Below are 15,259 nucleotides of genomic sequence, written 5' to 3'. Positions count from 1 at the left end.
ATACAACATTATAAAACGTGAAGAATCTGACAAAAAGATGAGCTTTAAATGAAACATTTTTATTAGCTCACTCTACACTGAAGTGGAAAAATGTATAAATTAAAAAAAGTATATATGTAAAATCTTGAATAAAGGCACAACTCCAGCAGCAGGGGGAAAAACTGCAATAGCCAATATCAATCACAATCAGTGTTGGAGACAAGTAACGGTGGTAGTGATCATTAACAATAACAAATAAAGGAGAGATGGATAAATTTCCAAATGCACACTGGACCTCTGCTAATTCAGGACTGAAGATTCTCGTAGTCTCATATAATCACTGACGCTATGCAGAAACAAATGCCTAACATCATCAAGTGCAATCCTTTTAATGCTAATGACAAAACAAAAACAAAAAAAAAAAAGAAGCCAAACAAACAAAAAACTTGACAGAATTTGAGGACATGGCAGAAATATGTTCTCTCAGCTGTGCACAGGGTATGTGCCTTACAAAGCTAGGAGCTGAGCATACATATATAATCTAATCATCAGATTTACAATATCAGATTCAACAATTTCCACTTTAGAAAAATAATATCAGATTAATATTTACACAGAATTTAAGAGCACTTGGGTAACAGATACATTAACAATAATTACATGCTTGTCTAGCAAAATCAGCAGTCTAAATTTAACATATTTCAGAACTTGCAATGATCAGAAAATAATAAATCCATTTTTTATACCATATCTCACGGACTGTAAATTAACCAAACTTTTTTTGCGCAACATATTTATTCAAAATTTAGCACCTCTCTTCCCTTTCAATTTTATCCAAAAAAACCTATAAATATTCAGTGCTTCAGATCTTGCTGTAAGGACTTTTCATTTTACAACTTTCAGACCTACACCATCGTATCTGCAGTTTATATTTTATGGCATGAAGGCAAGAAAATACAGTGTGTAGTTCATACCACCACCACCAACAACAACAGTGGTGGTATGAAGTGTCTTAGACATTTACATTATGCATGGACTACCAACTGAGTTTCCATCAAACAAGTCCAAGCATAAGCAGCACACACTGAACATCAAAGGTTTGTCTAAGCATGTGCACACACACTAACACACTCTCTTGACAGTAGACAGTGAGAAAATGCATTATGCGTGAACGATTTTGTTGAGACTCCTGGAATGGTCAAACAAAGGAAGTCAATTCGATTTTTGCTAGGGTTTCACATAACGTGTTCACTCATTCAACTTCTCTGAGTGGTCGTAACAAGACCCGCATGCTGTGCAAGACCTTTATAGCCTACGCAAAAAAAGCCTTCAGTGTTAAATTTTGAGGCTGTCTGAAACAAAACTTGTACTAAAGATGCTTTTCAAATTGGCTAGTTTCTTACAAGTGCCACATGACATGTGCATACTGTTCTCCATGTATGACAAAATCATGGGTAAAAGCATGTTTTAAAAGTAGGAGTTAAAAACTAGCCTATTAAAAAAAAAAATCTACTTTAGTGATGCATCATTTCAAGGTTATAGTGTGATTTTCTTTTTAAGTATGTGAGGGTTGTTTTTCTCTGAAGCATACAATGAAATTTATTGTGCTTCTCACATCTTTTCTTTGGCTTATGACCATGACACTAATCTACAGCACAACCATATTTTAAGGAAAACATAAGTGTATACATAAAAACACAATTATTAACACAATAAATAAAAAAGCAAAATGATGTAATATTTACAGGCAAAACACCACACAACATAAATGTCGTATTCATGAGTGAAAGTTGCCAATTTTTAAAGACCTAAATATTTGGATGACTTTGCAGGGACTATTAAGATGAGTATATGTACAAGTAATTCAATAAGCACAGGAAATTTTTAATCTACCAATTCAGTTATTATTATTATCAAGACCATAAACATTTAAGCACTTTATTTTTATTACCTCTTGTCCTTAAATGTGTAAAATTTTATTTAGCCTTTGGATTTGAAGTATTAAAAGAACATTGTTGAACTGAAGTCTTCACTAATATTTGTCTTTACTTATTTGTGTTTAATTACTATTTACTTTATCGATAACAGGATAGGGTGGATCATCAAAAGCCATTTTCAGATTCCCCTTACCTCCCCCCAGTTTTGAAAAAGAACACTAAAATATGGCATTTTATGATCTTTCATCCATGCATACTACAGACAAAATGACAAAACTAAAAACCTGCAACAAAGCCTCAAAAGAGGCAAATATAGTTTTAACAAGTACACAAGAAAAAAAATGTGATCTATATAAATAACTGCAGAGTATGTTGTTTCTACAATATAGTTTGTTGCACTCTGTTTGGGAGCATTTTCAGTTATTTGTTGAAACAGATTTCCTCTTATACAACTAAAGCTACGAGATACATTTATGTAAATACTACCTGTTAGGAAAACACTGTTGAAGTTAAACAAAGGCTTACTGTAATTCCATAGGACTTGGTTTCATTACTTAATATTCTTCAGGTCTTCATTAATTATATTCTGACACCAAGCAGAAAATACATTTCAAGATATGTAGCTCTAGAGAGAATTCATTCTACTTTTTCTACAACAGGAAATTTTCAAAGTAACTGCAAGTCCAGCTTGTGGTCAGCAGCAAACGCCAAAGACTTGCTGAAATTACATTGTCTGTGCACCAGTATTGAGTTAATTAAACTTTCATCAACACATCTATCAGATTCAACAGCACTTAGTAGCTCCAAACCTAAAGCAGGATCTTTAAACAATCCTCTAGCAATGTCAAATATATTTGGGTTTTTGGTGGATGGGGATGGGAAGTTTCATATCTTGTCTCAGTCACTGTCTGCTGGCCAGAGTTCTACCAAGCCAAACAAGCATTTGATCTTCAAGGGAGGGAATTGGTGTTCTGCTGAGCCAGAAACTAAAAGAAAAGCAGCTGGCCCTATGAACAAGTACAATATTTGCAGATAAAGAATAGCATGATCTGAACCTGATGCTCACTTTATTGGTGACAAGCACATGGCTGTTGTACCACTGGACTGCCTAAACATTCACCCAAGACAAAAATAAAGGAATGAATAATCAGGCACAGCTTTCATACAGTCTCATACTTTTCTAATAAAAAAAATCCACACACGAATTCATGCTTTCATCAACCAATACACTGGAACCTATGGAAATAAATTTGAGCATTTTATCAGTTTCAAGTAAACAATGAATTCTAGAAGAAGGAAACGGTCTTTATTTTTAAAAAATGTTTTAAAAAGGGTTTTTAGTGACACGAGTCAGCATGATGGAATGCATTTTTTATATTGCCTAAAGTCTCTGAGCCTGCCATAAATTGACCTTCAACAGTACAAAATTGATTGTAGACACTGGCACATCACAAAAAATTAACAAAAGTTTAACAAAGTATAAAAAGCTTCACATGATAATGAGGACCAGCATATTACTTATCATATCTATGAAGTTTGCTCACCTTTATAAGTGTAATGTGTAACATCCGTGTACCCAGACTAATGCACGTGCACACATGCTCACGTTCGCAAGTTCTTAAAAATTGTATCGCAGTTCAGATTCCACAAGTAACATCACAACATCAGTAGGTCATTCAAAAGACAAGTGGATAAAGAATGCCATAAAATGTCCACAAAACTGAGTTCGTGAAATACTGACAAGTGGATCTTTCAAGAATTAAAAAATCTTTAAAAATACCTTCTTCAGAAGAAGGTTCCATGATTATCTTTCTAAATGTGTTGTGTCTTTACATCTTAAATATTAAAACACAGGTCACTGATTTCACAATCTATCTGCAGTGCACAAAACACCTATACAGAGGCTGAAAACCAAAATAAGAATCTGACTTTGTTGACGTCTGGAATTGGGGATTCCTGGCTACATTGCACTTAATGTTATTTAAATATTTAACAAAAAATTGGTGCAATAACAGATTTTTTTTAAAAAAAGGAAAAGCTTAGCACCACAAACATTTTCATCAAATTGTATTCAGAACAATGTACTCTGTAATGCTTACTGAAAAAAATTGTAAATCAATGGACAGTAAAAGGCAAGAATCAGTGTCTCTCAAAAACAACGTACCTCACCAATCAGTAATCATTGTGGTACCATCTCTTTGGTGATAACAATTCACATTTCAGTCTTGTAAATAATGCATGCGTTTACGTCCACAGTTTTTAGAGACCTACTTCAGTTCTTCGTCCTCCTCACGCAGCTCAATGTCCTCTGGAGATGGTGGAAGTGGAGCTGTTCGTGTAAAGTCAATTGTTTCGTAATTCACTCGATCTTGCGCTCCCAAGACCGGCCTTTCTGAGCTAGTGGCACGAAGGTCGAGGTCAGCGTAGATCAGGCCATCCTGATTCTGCACAAGTAAAATTTCTTCAGTAGGTACAGTACAGTCAACTTCTGCAAAAGATTGGCAATTAGCATTCACAGTCAATATTTTAAAAGTGTCTACTTACCATGCCTCTGTTTGTGCTCCTATTCACATAGCTATGCATGCATGCACATACGCACCATTTTACCAACAATTCTCTTCTGCATTCTTTCTGGACTTTCTCAGACATCCAACAGTGTTAAAACGTTTTTAATGGAAATTATATTATTTGTCTTTTTGATTTTTCCCCATTTCCTGCACGAAAATAAGAGGTTAAGGTTCCCGAAGGCTGAAGAGCTACAAATCCAAAAAAGCCTCCTCATACAGACCAGTCAGAAGATTTCAAGTACCTTTTGTTCTTGCATGCACAAACATCATCCTAAACAGCTTTTACAAGTCAATTAATGTATATTGATTTACATGCATTCACAGCATGATGAATACATGTTCAGAGCTGCTTCTCATCATTATTCTCACCTTCTTTAAATCATCACCAGCTGATTGGCTTGTCTTTCCACTATGATTTCCTGATGGTTTCAAGAAAGTAGGCAAATATCAATTGCTTAACAAATACTTTTATTCTCAACTCTTTATTCCAGTGCTAAATACTAACTTACCATGATCAAAGATCACTAAATGACTGTCAGTGGTACTGTAAAGACTCGGTGTCTCTGTCAAACAACTCTAAAGTCTGTATACTTCTGCAAATATAGCCAGCCTAACCTGTCATCTCTAAAACAAGTCTGTAAGTCTAAATATTTCTGCAGATCCTGCCAAACCAACCGAACACCCAAAACAAGCAAGACATCTAATACTCTCCTTCATGAGATTTTGTCATGTGACATGTTTCAAATTCATACTAATAATAACTTGTTAAACTCTAACTTTCATCATGGTGTTCTGGCATTTAAGAGGTTTGCCATATGTTTTTCTACCTGGATTATTATTGATGCTGTTCAAAGGAATTGAGTGTGAATTTGTTGACAGGGCGACTGGTTCATACAAACCAGCTTTACCATCTTCCTCTGAGGAGCTGAGCATTGGTTTTCTGTAAAAAAATTAGTCAAAAATCCATCCATGGCATTATTTAAGTTTTCTTTAGAAAAAAGCACTTGAATGCAACACAACTAGAGTCGTCCAAGTCAAATTTCAAGGAAATAAAGTCCCAGCCTACCACATGCAAGCCTCAAGAAAAAGGCTTGTAAAACTAACAGCTGCATAATCTTATAATTTACCTAAAGCATGAAGCAGTTACTAACACAGCTTAGTTTATGTGAGCAATGTACTTATGAGACAAAATTAATTATACAATCTATAATTTTCCTATATTATACAATCCTATAATTTATATAAATTATATAACCCTGACATTTACTTAAATTACATAATACTACAATTTACATAAATTACACAATCCTTTAATTTTAATTTACACAAAGCATGGACCAGTTTGCAAACAACACTATGTGATATATAAACAGCACAGCAGTATATTATCAGAAAGTGTTCGCACTATAAGAGAGGTCACAAATAGTTTACATACGCTGCACCCTTGTCCTGTGACGATAATCTCTCTGAAAAACAAAGAAAAATATTTTTAAAATGCCTGTGTATACATATAAACATGCAAATATGCCTAGACAGGCACATATATAAAATGCTGCATGTTTTACTTTCTGATCAGCAAGCAGGCTTTGTTCTGCAATAATATTTATAAGCTTAAAAACTGACAGATCATAAGAAAAACAGATCAAGATAAAGAATGTAAAATATGAGCAACACATGTTTTCTTTAACCCATATCCACAGCTTAATCCATAACCCATAAATTGTGCAAAGAGGAAGGTGGTTAAGGGTCACCGAAAACACAAAATGTTAACGACATAGTCACAACTCGAGAGCAAACTTATGATCTCACAGGCCAACCAGCATCTCAGACCCCATTTATTCATGAATGGATAAAAGTTAATAACATATTTTTGCTTTCTTTATGTTAATAATCTTCTGGAAGTAAGAAAGTCTTGATACCTCGCCTCCTTCTGATCACTAGGTAGATAATGATGGCACAGACACCAATGATAACCACAACAGCCAGAATGCCCCCAACAACTGGTCCTGCTCCAGCAGATGATGGTTGTAGAGCTAAACAGCAAGAAACTAGTTTCACACAATGTGCAGACAAAATACATCTACAAACAGTTACGAGCATTAATAGTATACTTCTACATATTGTCATCTTACTGTCAGTCATTATCATGTAGCAAAAATACAACAATGGCAAGATCCATTTAGCTACCACTCAGTATATCTATACTGGAAAATGATAACTCTCTGCCTCAAAGATATGTAATCTTTCAATGCTATTCATACAAGAAATGACACTGTGCAAAATGTATAAACTTTTAGCTATCTTCTCATACCAGTTGTTGAAACAGTAAGGACGGAAGAAGATGTACTGCCATAAATGTTGATTGCCTTGACACGTATTATGTACTGCGTTGATGGCTTCAGATCTGTCAAAGTCATCTGCACAGCCATGCCCTCGTCTACAATATTTTCCTGCAAAACCAGCACCAGTCTTGAAAGAAAAACTGTGCATTGGTACTTCTTTGATGTTCAGGGGTTTCACTTACAAGTGCTTCCCCCAGCAGGTAAGATTTATATCATTAATCATAGAAGTGAAAGATGTTATTATACTACTCGACCATACATTCACAGATGGATAAACCTTACATCTTTCTGAGGACAGAGTTACGGTTGATGACGTCACATTACAAATGTAGGATCATTATTTGGCAGGTTGGCCCATGGAAGTTTTCACCTACTTTTTTATCTGACTTAGACAGCAATGCTTTATGACAACTGCTCAATATTTTTATATGGCAGACACTTTTTGTACAACAACTCTGACATATCCATATGTGAAAGAATACAAATTCTGTCTCACTGTTGAAGTAGAGGTCAAGTAAGCAGATTTACTACCAGGGAAGAGTAAAATGAAAAGGTGAGGAGTTCATAGTATCAAACAATTAAAGCCTTACCTGTAAAAGAAACTGGCACCGACTCCCACTGTTCATTTCTGGGCTCGCTAAATGACTGGTACTCCACAACAAATCTTTGACTGTCACCGCCATGGAAACCAGCTTGCCAGCTCAGTAAAATGCTTGATTCCTCAGACTTAATACAAGTCAGGTTGTGAGGCTGTTTCGGAGGCCCTATCATTACGCACAAAACATGGAAAGCACATTGTGAAAGAAAAGTCGGCTTAAGGTACAGGTTGTTTCAGATTCTAATAGCTGGCCTAGAAGTCAATACCAACCAATATCTATTTAACTGTTTGCCTGTTGTCCTGTGTGAGTTTTTCATGCACTCATCCTCACCTTTTTCATCAATCTCTTTTCAGAGAAGAGATGAAATATGTTTGGCAATTTTTTACCAAATTGGACATGTAACTGATTAAGAAGGGCCTTCAGTCACATGAAGCACCAGAACTAAATATCAGAACATGGGCTCTCCAAAATTGCCAAAGCACCATTTAAAGGCCGTTCATAACTGGATAAATATAGATTAATGTTTGACTACACCTGGAAAAGTTTTTATATGAGGGTAATATAAATATAAAAGTGAATTAGCATATAAATATAAAAGCTATAATATAAAAGCTCTCATAAATTTGGTGAAAGGTTCATCCATGTTTGTCCAGATAAGAAAAGCTACTTCATCAATAAAATGCCATTTGGAGTGTTGTCAGACTGCTATCCAGCACTACTCCCAACATGTTTCATGTCATTTTCAGAAAGCCATTCCATGTTATTTCCAGACTGCAGTTTCATGTTATTATCATCAGGTTTTCGCCACTTCTAAAAATAGAAGCAGTTGTCCCTGCTGCCAGTCTGTGCATGCGATATCCCAAAAGGCCATAAGCATGTCTAGGTCTTGACTAGCACTCCACGAGTAGCAGGTAAAAGGAGTTGTCCTCATTCGATTTACATGCATATGGGGCCTGTTACAGAATATTTTGCTAAGGCGTATGTTTTCCATCTGTTGTCTCCATGATTTCAATGGTTTTCTACACCTCTCAGGAATGCAATAATAAGAATAGAAATATCACTGTCATACGAAAACAAGGTCAAGTTTCAGATGAGACTCTGTTTATACTTAGGGCAGGATTACTGTTGTAAGAAATGTAAAGTATTTGAATACATCAAGAAAATTTTTTAAAAGAGTCATCTTGGTGAATAAAACATGAAAACTGACTCAGAATTACCTCTTTCCATCAGTCTAAAAGCCAAGTCCATGTTGCCTTCATTGTTCTCAATGGTCAGATAATAATCATGGTCGAAGTTTTTACTTGCAGTGGCATCAAGCTGCAGGGAGAAATTTGTCAGTGCTGGAGATTTATCATCAATTTGTTTCTTTATGGACCACTCATCACTCACCAGTGCTCGCACACCATTAGAATCTTCTGAAATAATGCGACTGATAGTGGGAGATGGGTAACCAACAACCTGAACAGAAGAAAAACATTATTTTCACAGTTTTGTTGAATACATTTGCTAAAAGACGTTAAAAAAACAAACAAACAAAACAAAAACAAAAAAAACAGACTAGGTGGCAGGTTTCCCACTGTCACTAGTTAACAGTACTCTAACAGACCTATGGCCAAGAACCTTAGAAAACATTCAAGAATGGTACAGTTTAAAAATTGTACCATACGATATTTCTAGCAAAATGGAAACAAATCACGGATTTAATCCTAGCCTTTGTCAATCATAGCAATGTACATATGAAATCTAATTCCTTCCATCAACACATTACCTGAAAATTAATGCGTAGTGGTTTGCCAAGCTCAATTATATATAATTTAGAAAGGCCCCCTCCTTCGGTGTAGCGTGGCATGCCTGGAAATTAGTTCAAAGCCAAAATCATGCAGTTTGCATGAAATTGATAATATGAAAAAAAAGGACAAAGAAATAAAGAAAAAATTCTGCAAATTCTGGAAATAGGCAAATATTCCTAACATTTCAGGTTCACTAATTAACTAATGCAAGTCCACCTACACATGTTAAAAAGAAATATCCCAGCCACAACAACCGCCATAAAAGCAGCAGAGAATAAGAACATGATAAAACAGGACTCACATTTTACAAAAAGATTAACAGTTCCATCTGTGACTGAGTCCCGTGGATTTCTAGCTTTGCAGAAATATTCACCAGTTTGAGTACAAACAGTCTGGGCAATGAAAAAATAGGAAGTATACAAAATACGAGGAATTCCATTCTGCATTACTCTGTGGGACTGGTATAATACAAAGCTATCATTCTGCAACATTAAGCTTGTGTTCTCTTTGCTTGTCCACATCACAGTAGGTGCAGGATTGCTGTCAAAGGTGCAGGACATATTAACTGCTTCATTTTCCATCACTGACGCTCTGTCCACAGCATTTCCGTTGACAGAGACATTCTGAAGACTAGGTGCATCTGAGTAAACAAAAGACAACAAATGTAAAAGACTTCAAAAACATCTTCAGTCTTAACAAAATATGGCATGTGTCATCAATAATTATTAATAAGTTAATTTGAAAACTGCAATATCTCAGCCAAAAGGCAAGCTCACTGCACTGAATAGGATCCATGAAATAGTTATAAAGATGTAGAACAAAGAACAAACCAAAATTATGGCAAATTTTCAGCTCTAAGGCTAAGTCCTCAACTGGACAGCTGGTTGAGATGACAACAGTTTCCACTTGAAACGCTGCAACTTGCCCAAGCTTTTTCCAACCTTTTTAACGATCCTTTTCTTTCACTTCACAATCCTTATTTATGCCCTTCACATGCATTGAGACAATGAAACTGACATCATTCATGTTCATTTGTTTTAACACACCTAGTTTGCCTCTACCACAAACAACCAAAACTATAAACAATAAATTTTATTCAATTAAAACACTCACACTGAATGTCAACAATGAAGTCTCGAAAGGCACTACCATGTGTATTGGATGCCAGACATCGATAGACACCATGTTTATCACGTTGGATCCCTGGCAAGCTTAGGATTCCATCCTTTGTCTCATTTATGTAATCCTCTCCAAATCTCTGTGAAAAGAATTGACCATGACTCTTTATAAGCAGATTTTAGCTAATAATCCAGTGAGATCTTTCATCAACTCTGTTATGAATGCACCACATGTATTTGTAATAATTTGTTTCACAAATTACAAATAATACGTAGCAAAATGAATTTTTAAAAAAATCACCAGTTTTACATTAACTTCCCACAAACTCAATACATATCTGAATATTTTACAAAACTTCAGGGTTAATAGTTTTCAAAATGGATTGAAAAACACAGTGTACACAAATCTAATCTATCAAATAAATCCCGTTTATGTCTAAAGGGGTGGACAAAATCCTACTGAATATAAAAAATGATTAGTCACATTTGGCAAAGATAGATTACCTTTAATTACACTTTTACTCATTACCTTCTGCCAGATAAGTGTGCAGTTTGGTCTACATGCTGCTTGGCATGTTTGCTCAACAGAATCTCCCATGAATGTCGTCACTATAGATTGCTCAGGTAAGAACTTGACATCAGCCTCAGTAGGTGCATCTAAAACCAGAAAAATTTTACAAAATAGATAAAATTTAATGTTCAACTTTTCCATCAATTTAAAATTGTTCTCCTTAGTTGAGACCAAAGATAAGTATATTTTCAGATGATGCAAGTTTACATTTGCATACCTCATATTTTCATCTACTCCCTGAATATCCACATTTTTTTCTCAAGCCTGTTCTCTTCAGTTTTAGCAGTTAGGTCTCTCACATCACATCTTCAGCTTTCATGGACATGAAATTATTTTGAAAATTATTTTAATAATCCTCACAATAAGTTAGTGGCATTTTCTTATTTGGATGGATACATTATATAAAAGTGCAATTAAAACATCATCAGAACAAGGAAAAAGCAGACATATACCTACCCAACCACACACACACACAAGCACATCAGCAATTAGAATAATTTCCTACTATTCCTTATTTTCTGAGTCAATAAAACCATGCAGGAGATGCAAGATGATAATGGGTGGATCTGTTGACTGGGGTAGATCATATAAAGACCTCAAAGGTAGATCTAGATTATAATTTAAGATTTATATTAAACTGTTATTATTGTTTGATGTGAAGCTAACTTGTGAAAAATATTAATTTGCTTAAAGAGTTTAGAATAAAATATATCTGAATATTTTTAGCTGAAGGCAGCTAAATAGAAACCTTTTTTTTCTGGAAAAGTGAATAGATAAGACTTTATGGTTTCACAATCTTCTCTATCTCACAAGGTTCAATTTTTTTTTAAAGTTCATGATAATAATAAGACACCAGTGGAAAATACTGCTTTTAAAGCCCACTCACACTCAGGAAGAAGAATGTAGGGTGGACTGCTAGCTGACCACACATCAAGGCCATCTGAAGCCTTGCAGGTAAACTGCTGTCCCTCATCAACACGTTCAATGGACAATATCAGTCTGTTGTCTTCTATCTGAAACTAAAAAAAAAAGGTATCTCACCACAGCTGCAGTGACCATCACCATTTAAATCTCTAACATCTTATATTGTTTGTTGAGCTCATTAGCGAAGGACTGAGCTAATGATGATTGTAGGAAATAATGGGATCATGCAAATTGTTATGATAAAATCTAGCCTGACTGGGTGGCTGGGGATGCTGTGTGTTTTGTGCCAGTCCAGAAAGCAGTAACTAAGGCTACAACACAGCAAAACAGCCAGCCCTGTCAAGAGGTACCACAAGCTGAGAAAGAACAGAATGCTCAAGACAAGATAATGGTCCATTGTGCTACCAGACCACTCAAGAAAATCTAGCTTGAGCACTCACCTTATCACCAGAGTTGGCTAGACTTCTCCCTGCTCCATCTTGCCACAAAACTGTGGGCTTCAACCCATGATCTGATGGAAGACTGTTGGAATCTGCATGACATTCCAGTCCAAATCTTCCTCCAGCCACAGGAGTTCCCATCGCCACCACACTCACGTTGTCAGGTGGCTCTGCGTTTAACACAATCAGTTAAAACTTACTGAGCAATTGTTCAGATAAGCAATATATTTAAGCTCAAGCATTTTTTCATTTTAAGGTTTCGTAGATATGTGTGTATGTGTTTCCATATGAATATATTCTTAAGGAAGGGGTTTGGATACATCTTGGAGAACCAATAGTTTGTCATATTCCTATCAAATAAACAGAAGATAATGAAGCAACACAACAACGAAAAAAATGTACCAAATACTTTAATTATCGTAATGTTCAGCACTTAAGAAAATTTTAAGATCATGAGTGAACTAAACTGTGAACATAATATAGGTTTAGCAAAAAAACAAAGAGGAAATGATTCTTCTAACCTTATGCTTATTACAACAATTAATCAAAGAGTAAGTGCTGCCACTTAATGCCAAGAAAGTAATAATAAATCATAAAGAGATATGAAATATTAACACTGTAATTATTGCTTGGTATCTCACCGATAATGACAAGCATCTGGCCACAGTCTGGGATGCTGGGATCAGAGTTTAATCCTTCAATACAAATATATCTGCCCGCATCAGCAGCACTGATATTCTTGAGTACGAAGGTCACACTCTTATCAAGCTTGATGTCAGATTTATTCAGGCGGTTTGTGTACTTTTCATCCACATAAACATTTCCTGGATTGCTCAGTGAGGTATAAAATAATGTAAGGTTTCCATCTAAGGAAACTGTAAACAAGGATATGTTTCGATAAAGCAATGTCCACTCAAACTTTGCATCAGATCCAGATGTTTTCAACAGAGGTTTAGCTTGCTCTGAGAGGGAGCCTAAAAAGAAAGAAATACAGAAGAAAGAAAAATTGTATTCTGCTTGATGACAATTTATCTTCATTTCATAAGCTTATTGCTTTTTACTAACGTTATGTGCTAGAACATTTCTACAGAGCTATTTTTAAAACTGTTCCAACAACTGGCCTAGAGACAGTCAAGTGGAAAATGATGTTAGGAAAATATCACTGGACAGTAAAGTGTACATGCATCAGAACTCTAAAAATTAAAAAAATAATTTTGTACATTATAAAGCAAAAGAAAAAACCACAAGACAAACATTTTGCAAAACAGTTTGTGAAACACTGCAAATGTCATATGACAAACAGGGATAGCACATTTGGGGTTTTAAAAATGTTTAGATAAAACATGTTTGGCAAAAGACCAGCCTTTAAATTTAATGCATTTTGTACCCAAGAAAATGAGCCCACTTGGTAATAATTTCAACATGTACTAAATTTCAGTTTGGTAAGGAATGCCAAAACATAAATTACAAATTTATGTCCGAACTATCTATGTCAATGGAGGGACATGAAATACATATATCACATATGTGAATTTATTAGCATCATACGGCATACCTATTTTCAGTGTACAAAACTACTTAAAAAGAGGAAACACAAAGATCTGCAAAATATAATCATAAATAACACAAATTAAACAGTAGTTTCATGATTTTAAAAAATGCAATCTTTTTTTCAGATATAATATACTTTACTTCAATAATGTCTATTGTGCTAAAGTTAAACAATATATATTTACCTCTGAAGGTGAAAAACAACAGCCAAAGAGAAGCAATGTACGACATCCTCTCCATGGCGTTACCAGCACAAGTGTATTTAGGCTACCAAGAGAAAGGTGTGACCGTGAGAAAAGGGCGACATTTGAACTTGATGATTGCCATGCGAAACCACTTATTATGGCCATTACAGGCTTCATGCTGACAACCATTATCTTTCAAAAGCCTGTGAAGAAGCCTAAACCTAGAAAGTTCACACAAAGTAATTTTCTAACAATAAAATATTGTGCACAGAATAGTGTTTGAGTTTTTATAATATTAATATTTATTTTTGTGGAACACAGCAGCCCACTCTGCACTTCACTGACATCATTTACTATTAGTGTATATCTTTCTTTATTTTAGGCATATATATGTAAACCCTTTAAAATAATTGGGATTTTCTGGATGGAGGATAAGTTTTTGACAGCATTTCTTTCAACACTCTTTCACTGCTAACCTTTAAGTAAAATTAATTATTACCAATATTGCCCAGGCAAAACTACTTACTCAGAACAAAATACAGTCGGTTTAAGACTAATTTACACCACAGCATTGAACTTCCTATACTGCAATGCATGTTGCACGTTTATTTAAATCCCTCATGATCATATATTCACTATTAACGTCTTTATTGAAAGCAAGCACTTTGCTTTGTCAACATACTGACTGTTTAAAAGTTGAAAGACTCTTTTGTAACAGAACTTTATATGTATACAAACATTATAAAATGACTATAAAGTAATAAAAATAAAGAATAAAATAAATTTGATTTAAATGCAAGTCCGTGTGCAGCACAGATATAGACTAGCAGAATGAAAGTTTGTGCACATACTGAGGCCCTCCCCCACTTTCTCTCTCTATCAAGCACAGAATCACGAGGTTGTCGAGTTACCCTTACACACTTAAAACTTGCTAATGCTTAGACACATTATTTTTGTTTGTTTATACAAATGCAGACACTTGGAAACGCAAAAACGCAACAAGTGAACAAAACGAGAGGATGGGCACATGATGAGGAAAAATGCAACTTTTCTGTCTGGAGACGACGCCGATTTGTTAAAATTTTTCAAAAGTACTTCCTTTACGATATTGATGTTTTTAGATAATTATGCATGACAAGAAGTACAAGTTTTATGAGTAGAAAACTTACACATTCCTTGTGTAGTGTGTAGCCACTGCTCTACGCGCTGTTCCGGCTCAGGGGAGAGAACTGTGTGGAGGGAGACTACTCCTCAGC

General features: G+C 35.1%; 1 protein-coding gene across 4 annotated transcripts; it reads right to left on the bottom strand.

The window, feature by feature from the left end:
• Window positions 1–43: 43 nt before the first annotated feature.
• LOC112567671 (hemicentin-2-like) lies at window positions 44–15,239 on the bottom strand. 4 transcript variants are annotated; one of them, XM_025244400.1, is made up of 17 exons: window positions 15,173–15,239; window positions 14,004–14,085; window positions 12,909–13,241; window positions 12,268–12,437; window positions 11,790–11,916; window positions 10,862–10,989; window positions 10,328–10,472; window positions 9,516–9,854; window positions 9,193–9,275; window positions 8,642–8,882; window positions 7,422–7,589; window positions 6,795–6,941; window positions 6,403–6,516; window positions 5,919–5,949; window positions 5,311–5,423; window positions 4,853–4,902; window positions 44–4,360 (listed from the first exon to the last, which is right to left on the bottom strand). In XM_025244400.1, the coding sequence occupies exons 2-17, from the start codon at window positions 14,056–14,058 to the stop codon at window positions 4,184–4,186; spliced, it is 2,421 nt and encodes an 806-aa protein (XP_025100185.1). In that variant the 5' UTR covers window positions 14,059–14,085; window positions 15,173–15,239; the 3' UTR covers window positions 44–4,183. The 4 variants fall into 4 exon arrangements, 3 of the variants coding, with proteins under 3 accessions (XP_025100185.1, XP_025100183.1, XP_025100184.1); XM_025244398.1 differs by having other exon boundaries at window positions 11,790–11,922; window positions 15,173–15,238; XM_025244399.1 differs by lacking the exon at window positions 15,173–15,239 and adding an exon at window positions 14,530–14,565 and having other exon boundaries at window positions 11,790–11,922.
• Between the last annotated feature and the right edge of the window lie 20 nt (window positions 15,240–15,259).

This window comes from Pomacea canaliculata, linkage group LG7 (assembly GCF_003073045.1).
Source record: "Pomacea canaliculata isolate SZHN2017 linkage group LG7, ASM307304v1, whole genome shotgun sequence".
NCBI lineage: Eukaryota > Metazoa > Mollusca > Gastropoda > Architaenioglossa > Ampullariidae > Pomacea > Pomacea canaliculata.
This window is presented reverse-complemented; position numbering and strand designations above follow the sequence as displayed.

Bases quoted from the DNA above. Each gene is read 5' to 3' on its own strand.
- LOC112567671 (XM_025244398.1), bottom strand. From the start codon at position 14,058: ATGGAGAGGATGTCGTACATTGCTTCTCTTTGGCTGTTGTTTTTCACC. The intron at 9,855-10,327 runs GTGAGTGTTTTA...TTGTTTACTCAG, and splicing joins CTTCATTGTTGACATTCAGT to ATGCACCTAGTCTTCAGAAT. The intron at 6,942-7,421 runs TTACAGGTAAGG...GACTGGTGCTGG, and splicing joins GGAGTCGGTGCCAGTTTCTT to TTTTGCAGGAAAATATTGTA.